Below are 16,261 nucleotides of genomic sequence, written 5' to 3'. Positions count from 1 at the left end.
GCATTATGATCATGGAATCCCCCACTATCAACATCCCAGGGGCTACCATTGACCAGAAACTGAACTGGAGTAGCCATATAAATTCCGCAGTTGAAAAAGCAGGTCAGAGGCTCGGAATACCGAGGCGAGTAACTCACCTCCTGACTCCCCAAAGCCTGTCCACCATCTACAAGGCACAAGTTAGGAGTGTGAGGGAACGCTCTCCACTTGCCTGGATGGGTGCAGTTCCAACATCACTCAAGAAGCTTGACACCACACAGGACAAAGCAGCCCAATTGATTGGCACCCCATCTACAAACATTCACTCCCTCCACCACAGATGCACAGTGGCAGCAATGTGTACCATCTGCAACATGCAGTGCAGCAACACATCAAGGCTCCTTAGACAGCACCTTCCAAACCCCGACCTCTACCAACTGGAAGGACAAGAGCAGCAGATGCAGGGGAACACCACCACCTGCAAGTTCCCCTCCAAGTCACACGCCATCCTGACGTGGAACTGTATCACCATTCCTTCAGTGTTGCAGGATCAAAATCCTGGAACTCCCTTCCTAAGAGCACTGCGGTGTAACTATCTCACATGGACAGCAGCGGTTCAAGATGGCAGTTAACCACCACCTTCTCAAGGGAAATTAGCGATGGGTAATAAATGCTGGTATAGCCAGTAACGCCCACATCCCATGAATGAATAAACGGTACATAATGCTTTGGATTAAAAGGGGTTAATTGAACCTGTTTGTTCAGTGACTGTGATTAATGTTAGTCTCAATGAACACTAATTGTGTCACTGGAGGATCTTCATCTCATTTCAATAACTGACTGCTTTCAATGTGTCATCCCAAAGTGTCAGCAGGAGCATCACCATCGGTACTAACAAGGATCAGCAGCTCCAGAGAGAGGAGTGGATCAGTCAGAATCTGAGAACATAGATTGGAACGCAACAACAATGGGTCAGAATTTAATAAGAATCGATTCGAATATTACAACCATGAGTCAGAATCTGAGAATAATAAATTGGAATGTTACTACATTGGACAGGAGTTTATCCGATTGGTTTGCCTTTTTTACTGCGCATTATGATTGGATAATATTACCTGATCAGATTTTTTGGGCACTGAAGATAATTCAATTCTTTTACTATCCCATCCTCGCTATTGTTGGTGTCACTGGTAAGTCTCTCTCACCGAATCTAATTATTACAGACTTTATGTCCTTTTAATTTACTGTCTCATCTTTGCTGTTGTCAGGGTTCCTGTTCAGCCTATGTGTCCAGCTATTCAATGTAGTCGTGCTATTGTTATTTAAGTATTAGCAAGGTGGAAGTCATTGTTTTTAGTGCCCACCACAAACTCTCTTCTCTTTCCACCGACTGCCATGCCCCAGTCATACCTGACACTGAAACAGACTGTTCATTACCTCACTTATGCCTTTGATCCCGAGCTGAGTTCCAATATGTATCCTGTCCTTCACAAATCCAGCCAGCTGTCACCACCGGCATATCTTTCCCTGCCTTAGCAAATCTGCTTCTTAAACTACCATCCATGGCTTTGTTAAATCCAGACCCGACTATTCTAATGCTGCCCTGACAAGACTCCCGGTTGCAAAACTTCATAAACCACAGCCAGTCGGAAACTCTGCTGCACATATCCCAACTTACACCAAATCCCACTCAGCCAACACTCATGTGCTCACTGACCTACATTGGTTGCTGATCTGATAAAAGCACAGTATTAAAATTCTTATTCTTGGGTTAAAATCCCTCCATGACCCCACTCTTCCAAGTAGTTCCACTTCTGTTACCCATATTCCTGCAAAATGTTTCCCTTAAACAATTATCCTATTCACTTTTATAAGTGATTTATTTTCTCCCTCCGTATCTCTTGTTGACCTTAATTCTGGACTCCGTAGATCCACTGGTGCCAAGGCTATGACGATTATATATTTTTATATTGTGGGGATGCACTGACAGCCACTTATGACTTCTCGTGCATGCTGTTGCATGGTGCACTCGGCGATCTGGCAGCATTGGCACACGTCTTTCAAACCTGGTCTGTGCATGTCCTCTGACCACCTGTGCTACTCACTTTCAGGCAAACATGTTTTCAGAAGCACGGGAACTCGCTCTAGTTTTATTCAAAAGGACCAGTCATCCAAATTGCATGTGAGGGATTTTGAAAGACTTCTACTAATGTAAAGTTATGGGCGGTGCTATGGATGGTTTTCTGGAGGTTGTGTTGTAAGTTGCTGCAGACATTCAGGGAGGGCAGGAGATTTGGTGACTCAACTCTGGGCGAAGTATGGGGACTATAGTTCCAGTGTCTCTGAGTCTGTAACATGACCAATAAATGGTGCAGAAGCTGCAGAGAAGAGAAGCTCTGCAAAGAGAGGGGACAGGTGGAGAGGGGTTGGGGATGTGCCATGCCACCCCGGGATTAGCAGCAACACCTTTCTTTTTTATTTTCTTTTATTCATTCAAGAGATGTTGCATCACACACCAGTAATGGCGCTAGCTGCCTGTGCACAGATGCTGAAGCCATTTTTTAAAAAGCTGCTACCCTACCAGCTTATTTAAATATTTAAATACAGAGTTAATAAAAATTAAATAAATTCATTCCCTTTGTCCCTCTCCCAACACCAATGATAACTAAATAAATTATTTACCGCTTTTCTCCAAAACGGTTAACCATATAACCTTCCGCCCAACACCCACCACCCCCCCCCACCGCCTCCCCTCCCCCAGCCCCATCATCCGCCAGTGTGCACAAACCTGCATCTACAACCCCTCTCATCGTCATACGACATCCATGACGCTAATTTGGCACCGTACCCCCAATTTCACTCTGAGAAATTTGCCTCCTCCCCCCGCCCGACCAATGAGGCACCTCATCCTCTCAGATGGGGATCTAAAGGTGCGGGACTACAGGCCACTGGGCCGGAGATTGAGAGCTCAATCAAGATGAGATATAAGTATACGTAAATCTATTAAGTATTTTAGTTTGCATATGCTGATTGTGATCCCTTCACTGAGAGATGGAGAGATGCCACGGAGCCTTACTACAGCTGGGATAATCAGTCTGGGACCAGCGAGCGCCGAGGTCTGTGGTAGGTCTCATCTGGGGTCATCTTCAGGCCCCACCTCATATCCACGCTATGGATAAGGAAATATAGGACTCCTTGAAATTCAGCCGTTGTTTTCAGTTGCTGTTCCAAACTCCATTCTCTAGCTACCGATTCCATCACTCTTCCTGGCATCTGTGTGTGACTGTTCGTAACCTTGGTCTCATATTTGACCCCAAGATGAGTTTAGGACCACATATATGCACAGTCACTACCTCTGTAACATCGCCTGACTTCGCCTCTGTGCTCAAAACCTTCATTCATTCCTTCATTCCCTCTCAGCTTGACCATTCCAATGTCCTCCTGCCGATCTCCCACAGTCTACAGCCTGTAAACTGCAGGCCATCCAAAATGTTGCTGCTGACGTGTTAACTCACAGTAACTCCCGTTCCGCTATCACTCCTGTGCTTGCTGACCTACATTGGCCATCGATTAAGAAACACTTTGATTTTAAAATTTGCATCACCATTTTTAAATTCCTCCATAGCTTCACCACTGGATTTTATGGTACCCCCTAAGTGAGGTCAGAGGCGGGACCGACGGGCGATTGTGGTGGAGGGCCGATGGTCACCCCATCATCAAGTGATCTTTCTGGGGACGAGATAGGCCGACGATGACATTACCGCCCAGCGGCCAAATGACGCCCTTTAATGGCCACTAAAGGGCCGCTTTCTGCCATCGCTTGGATCTAACCTATGGAGGGGGTACCTCTGCTATGCGGGGAGGATATCTTGAAAAATGTGGAACCCTCCATCGGGCTTGGGGCCTTTCCCTTTCTATGGGCAAACTGTGGCCAACGAAGGGCCCTGACTGTGAAACAATGAACCTCCCAAGACACCCCCCCACCTGGACTTTAACACCACCAGTTCCCCTCAGCAGGAGCTTCCAGACCTGTACCGTTGACCCCGTCTCAATCACGTGGGTCCACTTTCTAGTGCAGGGCCTGGGTCCATGATCTCTGCAGTGCTGACAGTGGCCAGCCCTCCTGATGACATTGCCTCACTAACATTGAGTTCAGGGTGCAGCTCTGGGCCTGGGTCCAAGACCTCGGCAGTACAGACAGTGACCACCCCTCCCGCTGACCCCACTGCACTCAATTTGGGTCCAGATTCCAGCACTGTGACAGGGTCCAAGACCTCAGCAGGACTGACAGTGACCACTCCTCCTGGTAACTCTGCCTCACTCACCGCAGTCCCAGGTTCCAGCATTGTGACTGGGTCCTAGACCTCTTCAGTACTGACAGTGACTATCCCTCCCGTTGAACGCAATGCACTCACCTTTGGTCCAGGTTACAGTGCTGTGACTGGCACCAAAACCTCAGCAGTACTGATAGTGACAGACCCTCAGGGTGACCCCACTTCACTCACCCTGTGTCCGCTGTGAGGGGGTACAAGGCCACTGCAGTACTGACAGTGACCTCCCATCCTGGTGATGCCAGTACACTCACCTTGGGCCCAGGCCCCAGCACTGTGACTACGTTCAAGACCTCTGCAGTACTGACAGTGACCACCCCTTCCAGTGTACCCACTGCACTCACCTTGGGCCCAGGTGCCAGCACTGTGACTGGGTCCAAGACCTCTGCAATTCTGACAGTGTCCACTCCTTCCGGTGTACCCACTGCACTCACCTTGGGCCCAGGTTCCAGCACTGTGACTCGGTCCAAGACCTCTGCAGTACTGACAGTGACCACTCCTTCCGGTGACATTACCATTTCTGTTGAGCTGCTCGCCCTCTGATTGGCCAGCAGCTCTAGGAGGCGGGAATGCCATCGTCAAAGGGAAAGGGATTCCAGGCTCAGGTTAGTGAGACAGCGGGCTGAATCCTAAGGTCCCGAAATCAGGAACAGCCTCTGCACGCTGTGAATTGAGTCAATTGTTTCTGGATAGGCGGAGGTACTATTCTTTAAAGCAGTTGCCCACTCAACAAAACCTAAATTGCATATTGTCCGACCCCAACAATGCAAGTTGACACTTTCCCCTCCGCCTGCACTTCTTTATAAATGCACTGTTTCACCTCTCCCACCTTGGTGGCGCCAGTTTTCCCTGGACGGGAAAGTTAAGGCACGTGAGTTCCACCCATCACACTGAACATCTGGAACTGCAGTAATATCGCTACAGTTTTCATTTTAACTCAGTCAAACAAATTATTTAAATATGTGAAGTCGGGTCCTGTCACAGAGCGGTTGAGGGTCCGTCACCAAGGTTCCCCACCACTGTGAATATCGGGCCTGGTAAACCCGGCATTTCCTGGCGGGCTGCTGCCACACTAAACATCCATGCACCCTGCCACGGAGCACAATGTCGATAAAAGAACAAGATCCAAGTCAGAAAATCAACACAGGACTCTCTGATGGACAGGCTGGATGGCACAAAATGTAAGGCTCCCCTCCTCTCTGGCCCGGTGCTGGGAATCCCGCCTCATACATATGTCCTTTTCCCATCTCTGTAATCTCCTTCTGCCTCACAATACCATAAGATATCTATTTTCATCTAATGGTGGCCTCTAGTACAACCCTAATTTTAGTTTCTTCGCCATTGGTGGCCATACCTTCAGTTGCCTGGGCCCTAAGATCTGTAATATCTTCTCCAAACCTCTCCAACTCGGTTTCCACATTTAAGCCATTCCTTAAATCCAGCTTTTCTCCATCTTACCTCCAATCTCCTTGTGAGACTTGGCATCTTACGTTTGTTATATAATGCACCTGCGACGCATCTTGGGATCTTTTAATACATTAAGGGTGCAATATAGATGCATATTGTTATTGCTTCGACACAGTCTACCTCCCTGTCTATGTCCTCTTGAATTCTATTGCCGTCTTCATCGCCCGTCACTATACTTCCACACTTCATGATTTCTGCAAATTTCAACATTGTGGTCTGATATCTGAAGTCTAAGCCAAGAGCGACGTCTCAATTCATTCCATCTTCGCTGCCTTCGGAGAATACTTGGCATCAGGTGGCAGGACTATATCTCCAACACAGAAGTCCTTGAAGCGGCCAACACCCCCAGCTTATACACACTACTGAGTCAGCGGCGCTTGAGATGGCTTGGCCATGTGAGCCGCATGGAAGATGGCAGGATCCCCAAAGACACATTGTACAGCGAGCTCGCCACTGGTATCAGACCCACCGGCCGTCCATGTCTCCGTTATAAAGACGTCTGCTAACGCGACATGAAATCGTGTGACATTGATCACAAGTCGTGGGAGTCAGTTGCCAGCATTCGCCAGAGCTGGCGGGCAGCCATAAAGACAGGACTAAATTGTGGCGAGTCGAAGAGACATAGTAGTTGGCAGGAAAAAAGACAGAGGCGCAAGGGGAGAGCCAACTGTGCAACAGCCCCAACAAACAAATTTCTCTGCAGCACCTGTGGAAGAGCCTGTCACTCCAGAATTGGCCTTTATAGCCACTCCAGGCGCTGCTTCACAAACCACTGACCACCTCCAGGCGCGTATCCATTGTCTCTCGAGATAAGGAGGCCCAAAAGAAAGAAAGAAGAAAGTCATTAATGTATATCAGAAACATTAGTGAACCTAGTACTGAACCCTGGGGAACAGCAAAGGAAACCACCCTCCAGTCTGAAAAACAGCGGTGGTCCTGGTACTGAACCCTCTAGAACAGCACTGTATACCGCCCTCCAATCTGAAAAGCAGCAGCGGTCCTATAATTGAACCCTGGGGATCAGCACTGAACACCTTCCCACAATCTGAAAAAAAAACAGCAGTGCTCTGAGTGCTGAACCCTGGGGAAAAGCACTAGATACCTCGTTCCAGTCTGAAAAGGACAACATTGATCATATTACTGAAACCTGGGGAACAGCACTGCATGCCTCCCTCCAGTCTGAAAAACAGCAGTGAATCTAGTACTGAACCCTGGGAAACCGCACTGTATACCTCCCTCGTTCCAAAAAACAGTAGTGATCCTAGTACTGAACCCTGGGGAACAGCACTGTATACCTCAATCCAGTCTGAAAAACAACAGTTGCCCCAGTACTGAACCCTGGGGAACAGCACATTTACCTCACTCCAGTCTGCAAAAAACAGCGCTTGTCCTTGTACTGAACCCTGGGGAAATGCACTTTACATTTCCCTCCAGTCTGACAAACAACAGTTGTAACAGTATTGAACTGTTTCCCTCCTTCTAGTCTGAAAAACAGCGCTGGTCCTGCTACTGAACCCTGGGGAACAGCACTGTATACTTCACTCCGTTCCAAAAAACAGTAGTGATCCTAGTACTGAACCCTGGGGAACAGCACTGTAAACCTACTTCCAGTCTGAAAAACAGTAGTGATCTTTGTACTGAACGATCGGGAACAGCTGTCCTATTATTGAACCCTGGGGAACAGCACCGTAAACATAATTTCATTCTGAAAAACAGCGATGATACTGGTCCGGGACCCTCTAGAACAACACTGTATACCGCCCTCCAGTCTGAAAAGCAGCATCTGTCCTATTATTGAACCCTTGGGATCAGCACTGTATACCTTCCCGCAATCTAGAAAAAACAGCAGTGCTCCTAGTGCTGAACCCTGGGAACAGCACTGGATACCTCCCTCCAGTCTGAAAAACAGCAGTGGTCATATTACTGGAACCTGGGGAACAGCACTGTGTACCTCCCTCCAGTCTGAAATACAGCAGTGATCCTAGTACTGAACCCTGGGGAACAGCACTGTATACATCACTCCAGTCTGAAAAACAGCAGTGATTCTAGTACTGAACCCTGAGGAACAGCACTGCATACCTCACTCCCGTCCGAAAAACAGTCTTGATCCTGGTACTGAACCCTGGGGAAGAGTACTGTATACTTCCCTGAGTCGGAAAAGCAGCAGTGGTCCATTTATTGAACCATGGGGATCAGCACTGCATACCTCCCTCCAGTCTGAAAAGAACAGCAGTGCTCCGAGTACTGAACCCTGGGGAACAGCACAGTAAACCTCCTTCCAATCTGAAAAACTGCGGTGATACTGGTACAGAACCCTCTAGAACAACACTGTATACCGCCCTCCAGTTTGAAAAGCAGCTTTGAAAGAATATCGGGAATGAAGGACCAATCTGAAACGAGGAATTAAGAGGGCGAAAAGGGGTCATGAAATATCTTTAGCAAACAGGGTTAAGGAAAATCGCAAAGCCTTTTATTCATATATAAGGAGCAAGAGGGTAACTAGAGAAAGGATTGGCCCACTCAAGGACAAAGGAGGAAAGTTAGGCGTGGAGTCAGAGAAAATGGGTGAGATTCTAAACGAGTATTTTGCATCGGTGTTCACCGAGGAGAGGGACATGAAGGATGTTGAGGTTAGGAACAGATGTTTGCTTACTCTAGGTCAAGTCGGCATAAGGAGGGAGGAAGTGCTGGGTATTCTAAAAGGCATTAAGGTGGACAAGTCCTCAGGTCCAGATGGGATCTATCCCAGGTTACTGAGGGGAGTGAGAGAGGAAATAGCTGGGGCCTTAACAGATATCTTTGCAGCATCCTTAAACATGGGTGAGGTCCCGGAGGACTGGAGAATTATTAATGTTGTCCCCTTGTTTACGAAGGGTAACAGGGATAATCCAGGTAATTATAGACCGGTGAGCCTGACGTCAGTGGTAGGGAAGCTGCTGGAGAAGTTACTGAGGGATAGGATCTATTCCCATTTGGAAGGAAGTGGACTTATCAGTGATAGGCAACATGGTTTTGTGCAGGGAATTTCATGTCTTACCAACTTAATAGAATTCTTTCAGGAGGTGACAAAGTTGATTGATGAGGGAAGGGCTGTAGATGTCATATGCATGGACTTCAGTTAGGCGTTTGATAATGTTCCCCATGGTCGGCTGATGGAGAAAGTGAAGGCGCATGGGGTCCAAGATGTACTAGCTAGATGGATAAAGAACTGGCTGGGCAACAGGAGACAGAAAGTAGCAGTGGAAGGGAGTTTCTCAAAATGGAGACGTGTGACCAGTATTGTTCCACAGGGATCCGTGCTGGGACCACTGTTGTTTGTGATTTACATAATTGATATGGAGGAAAGTATAGGTGGTCTGATCAGTAAGTTTGCAGACGACACTAAGATTGGTGGAGTAGCAGATAGTGAGGGGGACTGTCAGAGAATACAGCAGAATATAGATAGACTGGAGAGTTGGGCAGAGAAATGGCAGATGGAGTTCAATCAGGGAAAATGCGAGGTGATGCATTTTGGAAGATCCAATTCAAGAGTGAACTATACAGTAAATGGAAAAGTCCTGGGGAAAATTGATGGACCGACAGATTTGGGTGTTCAGGTCCATTGTTCCCTGAAGGTGGCAAAGCAGGTCAATGGAGTGGTCAATAAGGCATACGGCATGCTTTCCTTCATCGGACGGGGTATTGATTACAAGGGTTGGCAGGTCATGTTACAGTTGTATAAGACTTTAGTTCGGCCACATTTGGAATACCGCGTGCAGTTCTGGTCGCCACATTAACAAAAGGATGTGGATGCTTTGGAGAGGGTGCAGAGGAGGTTCACCAGGATGTTGCCTGGTATGGAGGGCGCTAGCTATGAAGAGAGGTTGAGTAGATTAGGATTATTTTCATTGGAAAGACGGAGGTTGAGGGGGGACCTGATTGAGGTGCACAAAATCATGAGAGGTATAGACAGGTTGCATAGCAAGAAGCTTTTTCCCAGAGTGGGGGATTCAATTACTAGGGGTCACGAGTTCAAAGTGATAGGGGAAATGTTTAGGGGGATATGCATGGAAAGTTCTTTACGCAGAGGGTGGTGGGTGCCTGGAATGCATTGCCAGTGGAGGTGGTAGACGCGGGCACGATAGCGTCTTTTAAGATGTATCTAGACAGATACTTAAATGGGCAGGAAGTAGAGAGATACAGACCCTTAGAAAATAGGCTTCATGTTTGGATAGAGGATCTGGATCAGCGCAGGTTTGGAGGGCCGAAGGGCCTGATCCTGTGCTGTAATTTTTCTTTGTTCTTTGTTCTTTCTTTCTTTTCTTAGTACTGAACCCTGGGGAACAGTACATTTTCGCCCACAAACTGGAAAACTGCAGTGGACCTAATACTGAACCCTGGGGAAGAGCACTGTATTCCTCACTCCAGTCCGAAAAACGATATTGATCCTAGTACTGAACCCTGGGGAACAGCAGTGTCTACCTGACTCCAGTCTGAAAAAAACAGCAGTGTTCCAAACTCTGAACTCTGGGGAGCAACAAGGTATACCTCCCTCCAGTCTGAATAAAAAACAGCAGGGTTCCTTGTACTGAACAATGGGTGTTAGCACTGTATACCACACCCCAGACAGAAAAACAGCAGTGATCCTAGTACTGAATACTGGGTAACAGCACTGCATACTTCCCTCTAATCAGAAAAAAACGGCACTGATCCTTGTACTGAACCCTGGGGAACAGCACTGAATACCCCACTCCAGTCTGAAAAAAAGCCCAGCAGTGCTCCTGAGACTGTACCCTGGGGAACAACAATGTACAACTCCCTCCATTCTGGAAAAATAGAGCAGTGTTCCTCGTACTGAACCCTGGGGAACAGCACTATATACCACACTCTAGTCAAAAACAGGAGTGGGCCAGGTACTGAAACCTGGGAAACAGCACTTTATACCTCTCTCCAGTCTGAAAAACAGCAGTGGTACCAGTATTGAGGGCTGGGAAACAGTACTATATCCCGCACTCCAGTCTGAAAAACAGCAGTGTTCCAAGGACTGAAACCTGAGGAACAGCAGTTTATACCGATTATTGCTTTGAAATGATTGAATTCCGTGCTGCCTGTCACAAGTGAGGGAATCTCTCAGTCAGTCCAACATCTAACTTTTTATACAAGAGCAAAGTGCTGCAGCTGCTGCAAATCTGAAATAAAAACAGAAAAAGCTGGAAATAGTCAGCAGGTCTGGAAGCATCTCTGGAGAGAGAAACCGAGATAATATTTCATTTAAGTGACCCTTAATCAGAACTGGGACAGATTAGATATGGAACAATTTTTAAACTAAACAGCGAAAGGAGGGAGAGGGAGGATTATGTTTAACAATTTCGGTATCATCCTTTTGTTATTTAATCTCTCCTGCCTTCCACCAATTCGTAGACCATCCCGTTTGTTCTTTCACTCTCAATCATTTTAATACATCACTGGATACAGGAACACATTTGTTAAACTCAATAAGTCCTCAATCGAACTGCTAACTTTGCTCCAGCCTGATGTATAGTTTCTCTGTTTATTTCCCTTCCTCACAGTTAACTTGCTGACGATTGGGATCCTGTCTCGGGGAAAGTGCGGTCTCTCCAAATGTGTCAGTTGTTACCTGGTGGCCATGTCAGCGGCGGATCTACTGGTCATTATCCTGGACCTGATATTGAGGCACATTCCGATTGTTTATTGGGAACAGTTTCAGTTCCTGCGGTCCATCGACGTGTGTAATTTCCACGCCGTCCTGCTTTTTGCAGCCACAGACTGTTCTGTCTGGTTCACCGTCACTTTCACCTTTGATCGATTTGTGGCCATTTGTTGCCAGAAGCTGAGAAGTAGATATTGCAGTGAGAAAATGGCGTCTGTGGTACTTGGAGCAGTGACTGTTCTGAGCTGTTTAAAGAACATCATCTGGTATTTTATGTTAACAGGTCCATATAGTCTGCTTAACATACCTTGGTTTTGTGATGCGACACCGGATGTTCTGCTCTCTCGGGTCTGGGGAACAATCGAGTTGCTCCACCACATTCTAACTCCGGGGCTCCCATTTGTGCTGATCCTGCTGCTCAATGCTCTCACCGTCAGACACATTTCAGTGAGCAGCAGAGGTCGCAGGAGACTCCGAGATCACAGCAGTGGGAAGAGTCGCAGAGATCCAGAGATGGAGAGTCGAAGGAAATCCATCATTTTACTGTTAGTTATCTCGTTGAATTTCATCCTGTTATGGGCAGCGTTAATGGTGTATTCAATATGGTTCCGGATGTGGTTTTTGGACGCTACGTTTGCTTATCCACATGTTTTCCTGCAGGAATTGGGCTTCATGCTGCAGCTCCTGAGTTGCTGCACAAACACTACGATTTATGCCGTGACCCAAACTCGGTTCAGAGAGCAGTTGAAGAATGTGCTGAAATGTCCCTTTACTGCAATTGTTCAATTCATTGGATGATGAGAGAAACTGATTGACCATTTCCAGCAGCCGGGGGGGGCGGTGAGGGGGGGGGGGGTGGGCAGTCGCTGTAGTGACGGGAGAGTCCGGCTGGGCCTGTCGTGATGGCGAAAGGCGGTGGCTGAACCTGTAGATCTGATGCCACAGGGATTGGGGCCTGGCTTGTTGCTATGGTGACAAAGCAGCGCGGGGCCTATCACTATTGTGACAAAGCAGGACGGGCCTATCACTGTGGTGAACAAGAGGGGCGAGGCCTATCGCTATGGTGACAAAGCGGGGCGGGGCCTATCATTGTGGTGACAAAGCAGCATGGGCCAATCACTGTGGTGAACAAGAGGGGCGGGGTCTATCGCTACGATGACTGCTGCTGGTGTGGCCTGAGCCCATTCGCAAAGTTGAGTGTTCGCTATTTTGGTAGGGAGGTGAGTGTCGGGCCTCATTCACATGGGGACGGGCAGAGGGGGCGAGTGCGGTTCACCGTGGTTATCGGATATGGGGTTGGAGCCTGTTCCCATGGTGACACCACAATGGAAAGATCGCGGTGTCTGACCACTGGCGGCCCCGCCCACCACGATCAGCATCAGCAGCGGCCCCGCCCATCGCCCTCAGCATTGGCAGCGGCCCCACCCACCACCCTCAGCATCGGCAGCGGCCCCACCCACCACCCTCAGTAGAAGCGGCAGCCCCGCGCAGCACGCTCAGCATCGGCAGCAGCCCCACCCTCCAACCTCAGCATAAGCAGCGGCCCCACCCACCACCCTCAGTAGAAGCGGCAGCCCCGCGCAGCACGCTCAGCATCGGCAGCAGCCCCACCCTCCACCCTCAGCATAAGCAGCGGCCCTGCCCACCACCCTCACCATCAGCAACGGCCCTGCCCACCACCCTCACCATCTTCAACAGCCCTGCCCACCACCCTCACCAACAGCAACGGCCCTGCCCACCACCCTCACCATCAGCAACGGCCCTGCCCACCACCCTCACCAAGAGCAACGGCCCTGCCCACCACTCTCACCAACAACAACGGCCCTGCCCACCACTCTCACCATCAGCAACGGCCCTGCCCACCACCCTCACCAACAGAAACGGGCCCCGCCCACTATCCTCATCAACAGCAACGACCCCGCCCACTACCCTCACCAACAGCAACGGCCACGCCCACCACCCTCAGCAACAGCAACGGCCCCGCCCACCGCCCTCACCAACAGCAACGGCCCTGCCCACCACCCTCAGCATCAGCAGCGGCCCCGCACAGCACCCTCAGCAGAGTCAGCAGCGGCACTGCACTCCACCCTCAGCATGAGCAACGGCCCCCCCCACCACCCTCAGCATGAGGAGCGGCGCCGCGAACCACCTTACGTGAGCCTTACGTCAGTGGCAGGGAAACTATTAGAGAGGATTCTTCGGGGCAGGATTTATCCCATTTGGAAAAAAACGAACTTATTTGCGAGAGACAGCATGGTTTTGTGAAGGGGAGGTCGTGTCTTACTAATTTGATTGAGTTTTCTGAGGAAGTGACGAAGATTATTGATGAAGGAAGGGAAGTGGATGTTGTCTATATGGACTTTAGTAAAGCCTTTGACAAGGTCCCTCATGGCAGACTGGTACTAAAGGTGAAGTCACATGGGATCAGAGGTGAGCTGGCAAGAAGGATACAGAACTGGCTCAGAAGGCAGAGGGTGACAGTGGAAGGGTGTTTATCTGAATGGAGGGATGTGACTAGTGGTGTTCCGCAGTGATCAGTGCTGGGATCTTTGCTGTTTGTATCATATATAAATGATTTGGAGGAAAATGTAGCTGGTCTGATTAGTAAATTTGCGGACAACACAAAGGTTGGTGGAGTTGTGGACAGCGATGAGGATTGTCAGAGGATACAGCAGGATATAGATCGGTTGGAGATTTAGGCAGAGAGATGGCAGATGGAGTTTAATCCAGACAAATGTGAGGTAATGCATTTTGGAAGGTCTAATGCAGGTGGGAAGTATACAGTAAGTGGCAGAACCCTTCGGGGTATTGAAAGGCAGAGAGATCTGGGCGTACAGGTTAACAGGTCACTGAAAGTGGCAATTCAGGTGGATAAGGTAGTCAAGAAGGCATACGGCATACTTGCCTTCATCGGTCGGGGCATAGAGTATAAACATTGGCAATTCCTGCTGCAGCTGTATAGAACATTAGTTAGGCCACACTTAGATTATTGCGTGCAATTCTGGTCACCACACTACCAGAAGGACGTCGAGGATTTGGAGAGATGTACAGAGGAGGGTTACCAGGATGTTGCCTGGTCCAGGGCGGATTAGCTATGAGGAGAGGTTGGAAAAACTCGGATTGTTTTCACTGGAACGATGGAGATGGAGGGGCGACATGACAGAGGTTTACAAAGTTATGAGCGGAATGAACAGAGTGGATAGTCAGAAGCTTTTTTCCCAGGGTGGAATAGTCAGTTACTAGGGCACATATGTTTAAGAGTGAAGGGTAAAGTTTAGAGGGGATGTGCGAGGCAATTTCTTTACACAGAGGGCGGTGAGTGCCTGGAACTTGCTGCCGGCGGAGGTGGTGGAAGCAGGTACAATATCGACGTTTCAGGGGCATCTTGACAAATGCGTGAATAGGAAGGGAAGAGAGGGATATGGGCCCCGGAGGTGCAGAAGGTTTTAATTTAGGCAGGCATCAAGATCGGCACAGGCTTGGAGGGCCGAATGGCCTGTTCCTGTGCTGTCCTGTTCTTTGTGCTTGTTCTTTCTTCACCGTCAGCATCAGCAGCGGCCGAGCCCAACAACCTCAGCATCAGCAGCGGCCGAGCCCACCAACCTCAAAATCAGCAACGGTCCCGCCCACCGCACTCAACATCAGCAACGGCCCCGCCCACCACCATCAGCATCAACAGCGGCGCTGCACACCACCCTCATCATCGGCAGCGGCTCCGCCCGCCACCCTCCGCATCAACAGCGGCCCCGCCCACCACAATTAGCATCAGCAGCGCCCCCCCCACCACCCTCATCATCAGCATCGGCCCCGCCCACCACCACCCGCATCAACAGCGTCCCCGCCCACCACCCTCATCAGAACAGCGGCGCTGCCCACCACCCTCATCATCAGCAGCGGCCCCACCCACCACACATCGCATCAACAGCGGCCCCGCCCACCACCCTCATCATCACCAGCGGCCCCGCCCACCACCCTCATCATTACAGCGTCCCCGCCCACCACCCTCATCACAACAGCGGCGCTGCCCACCACCCTCATCATCAGCAGCGGACCCGCCCACCACCCTCCGCATCAACAGCGGCCCCACCCACCACCTTCAGCATCAGCAGCGGCCCCGCCCACCACCCTCATTATAACAGCGGCCCCGCCCACCACCTTCAGCATCAGCAGCAGCCACGTGCACTTCCGTTTCCATCACAACCAGATCAACAACTGTACGAGAGAATCTGGTTTGAGCTCAGCCTGAATATTTCATGACAATTGATAAAATGTTAATGTTTTATTTTCGTTTATAAATGTTTACATTTTTATAACACGTTGCAATAATTTATAACTTTGCAATGCGTTACTATCCTTTATAGATCTGTCTATTCCTTAGTTGCACTTGGTAATGTTGAATCATTTACAATACTTTACAATGGCCCATCTACTTTACAGATATTTGAAATGCTCCTTACCTCTTTAAACAACTACATAACAATGTAGAATCCTACACCAATATTTAGATACCTAGATAATCCTTTATATCCCATTACAGTAATTTATCATCTTTTATAATACTTGATGAACCTATCTTATCTTCTATAGTCATTTATATTGCTCTAAAATAGTTTATAACCCTTTACAATTCTTCATAATCCTTTAAAGCCTGCGAAACAAAACCGTTTCTAATGCTTCAGAATCTGACATAAAGATTGATATCCATTTACCATCCTTTATGTCCCTTTAAAACATTCACAATATTTCCTAACTCTTTAGAATGTTCAGTAATCCTTTATAACCCTTCCTGACATATTAACCGGGATTTTCTTGCACTCCTGACATCAGGCTCTTT

General features: G+C 48.8%; 1 protein-coding gene across 1 annotated transcript; it reads left to right on the top strand.

The window, feature by feature from the left end:
• The first annotated feature begins 946 nt into the window (after positions 1-946).
• LOC137360367 (probable G-protein coupled receptor 139) lies at positions 947-12,225 on the top strand. The gene is made up of 2 exons (XM_068025830.1): positions 947-1,169; positions 11,327-12,225. The coding sequence occupies exons 1-2, from the start codon at positions 947-949 to the stop codon at positions 12,223-12,225; spliced, it is 1,122 nt and encodes a 373-aa protein (XP_067881931.1).
• The last annotated feature ends 4,036 nt before the right edge of the window (positions 12,226-16,261 follow it).

The sequence above is a fragment of the Heterodontus francisci genome, unplaced genomic scaffold, assembly GCF_036365525.1.
Source record: "Heterodontus francisci isolate sHetFra1 unplaced genomic scaffold, sHetFra1.hap1 HAP1_SCAFFOLD_188, whole genome shotgun sequence".
Taxonomy (NCBI): Eukaryota; Metazoa; Chordata; class Chondrichthyes; order Heterodontiformes; family Heterodontidae; genus Heterodontus; species Heterodontus francisci.
This window is presented reverse-complemented; position numbering and strand designations above follow the sequence as displayed.

Coding starts and splice junctions, on each gene's coding strand:
- LOC137360367 (XM_068025830.1), top strand. CDS start 947: ATGGGTCAGAATTTAATAAGAATCGATTCGAATATTACAACCATGAGT. Junction 1,170..11,326: donor CGCTATTGTTGGTGTCACTG/GTAAGTCTCTCT, acceptor CCTTCCTCACAG/TTAACTTGCTGACGATTGGG.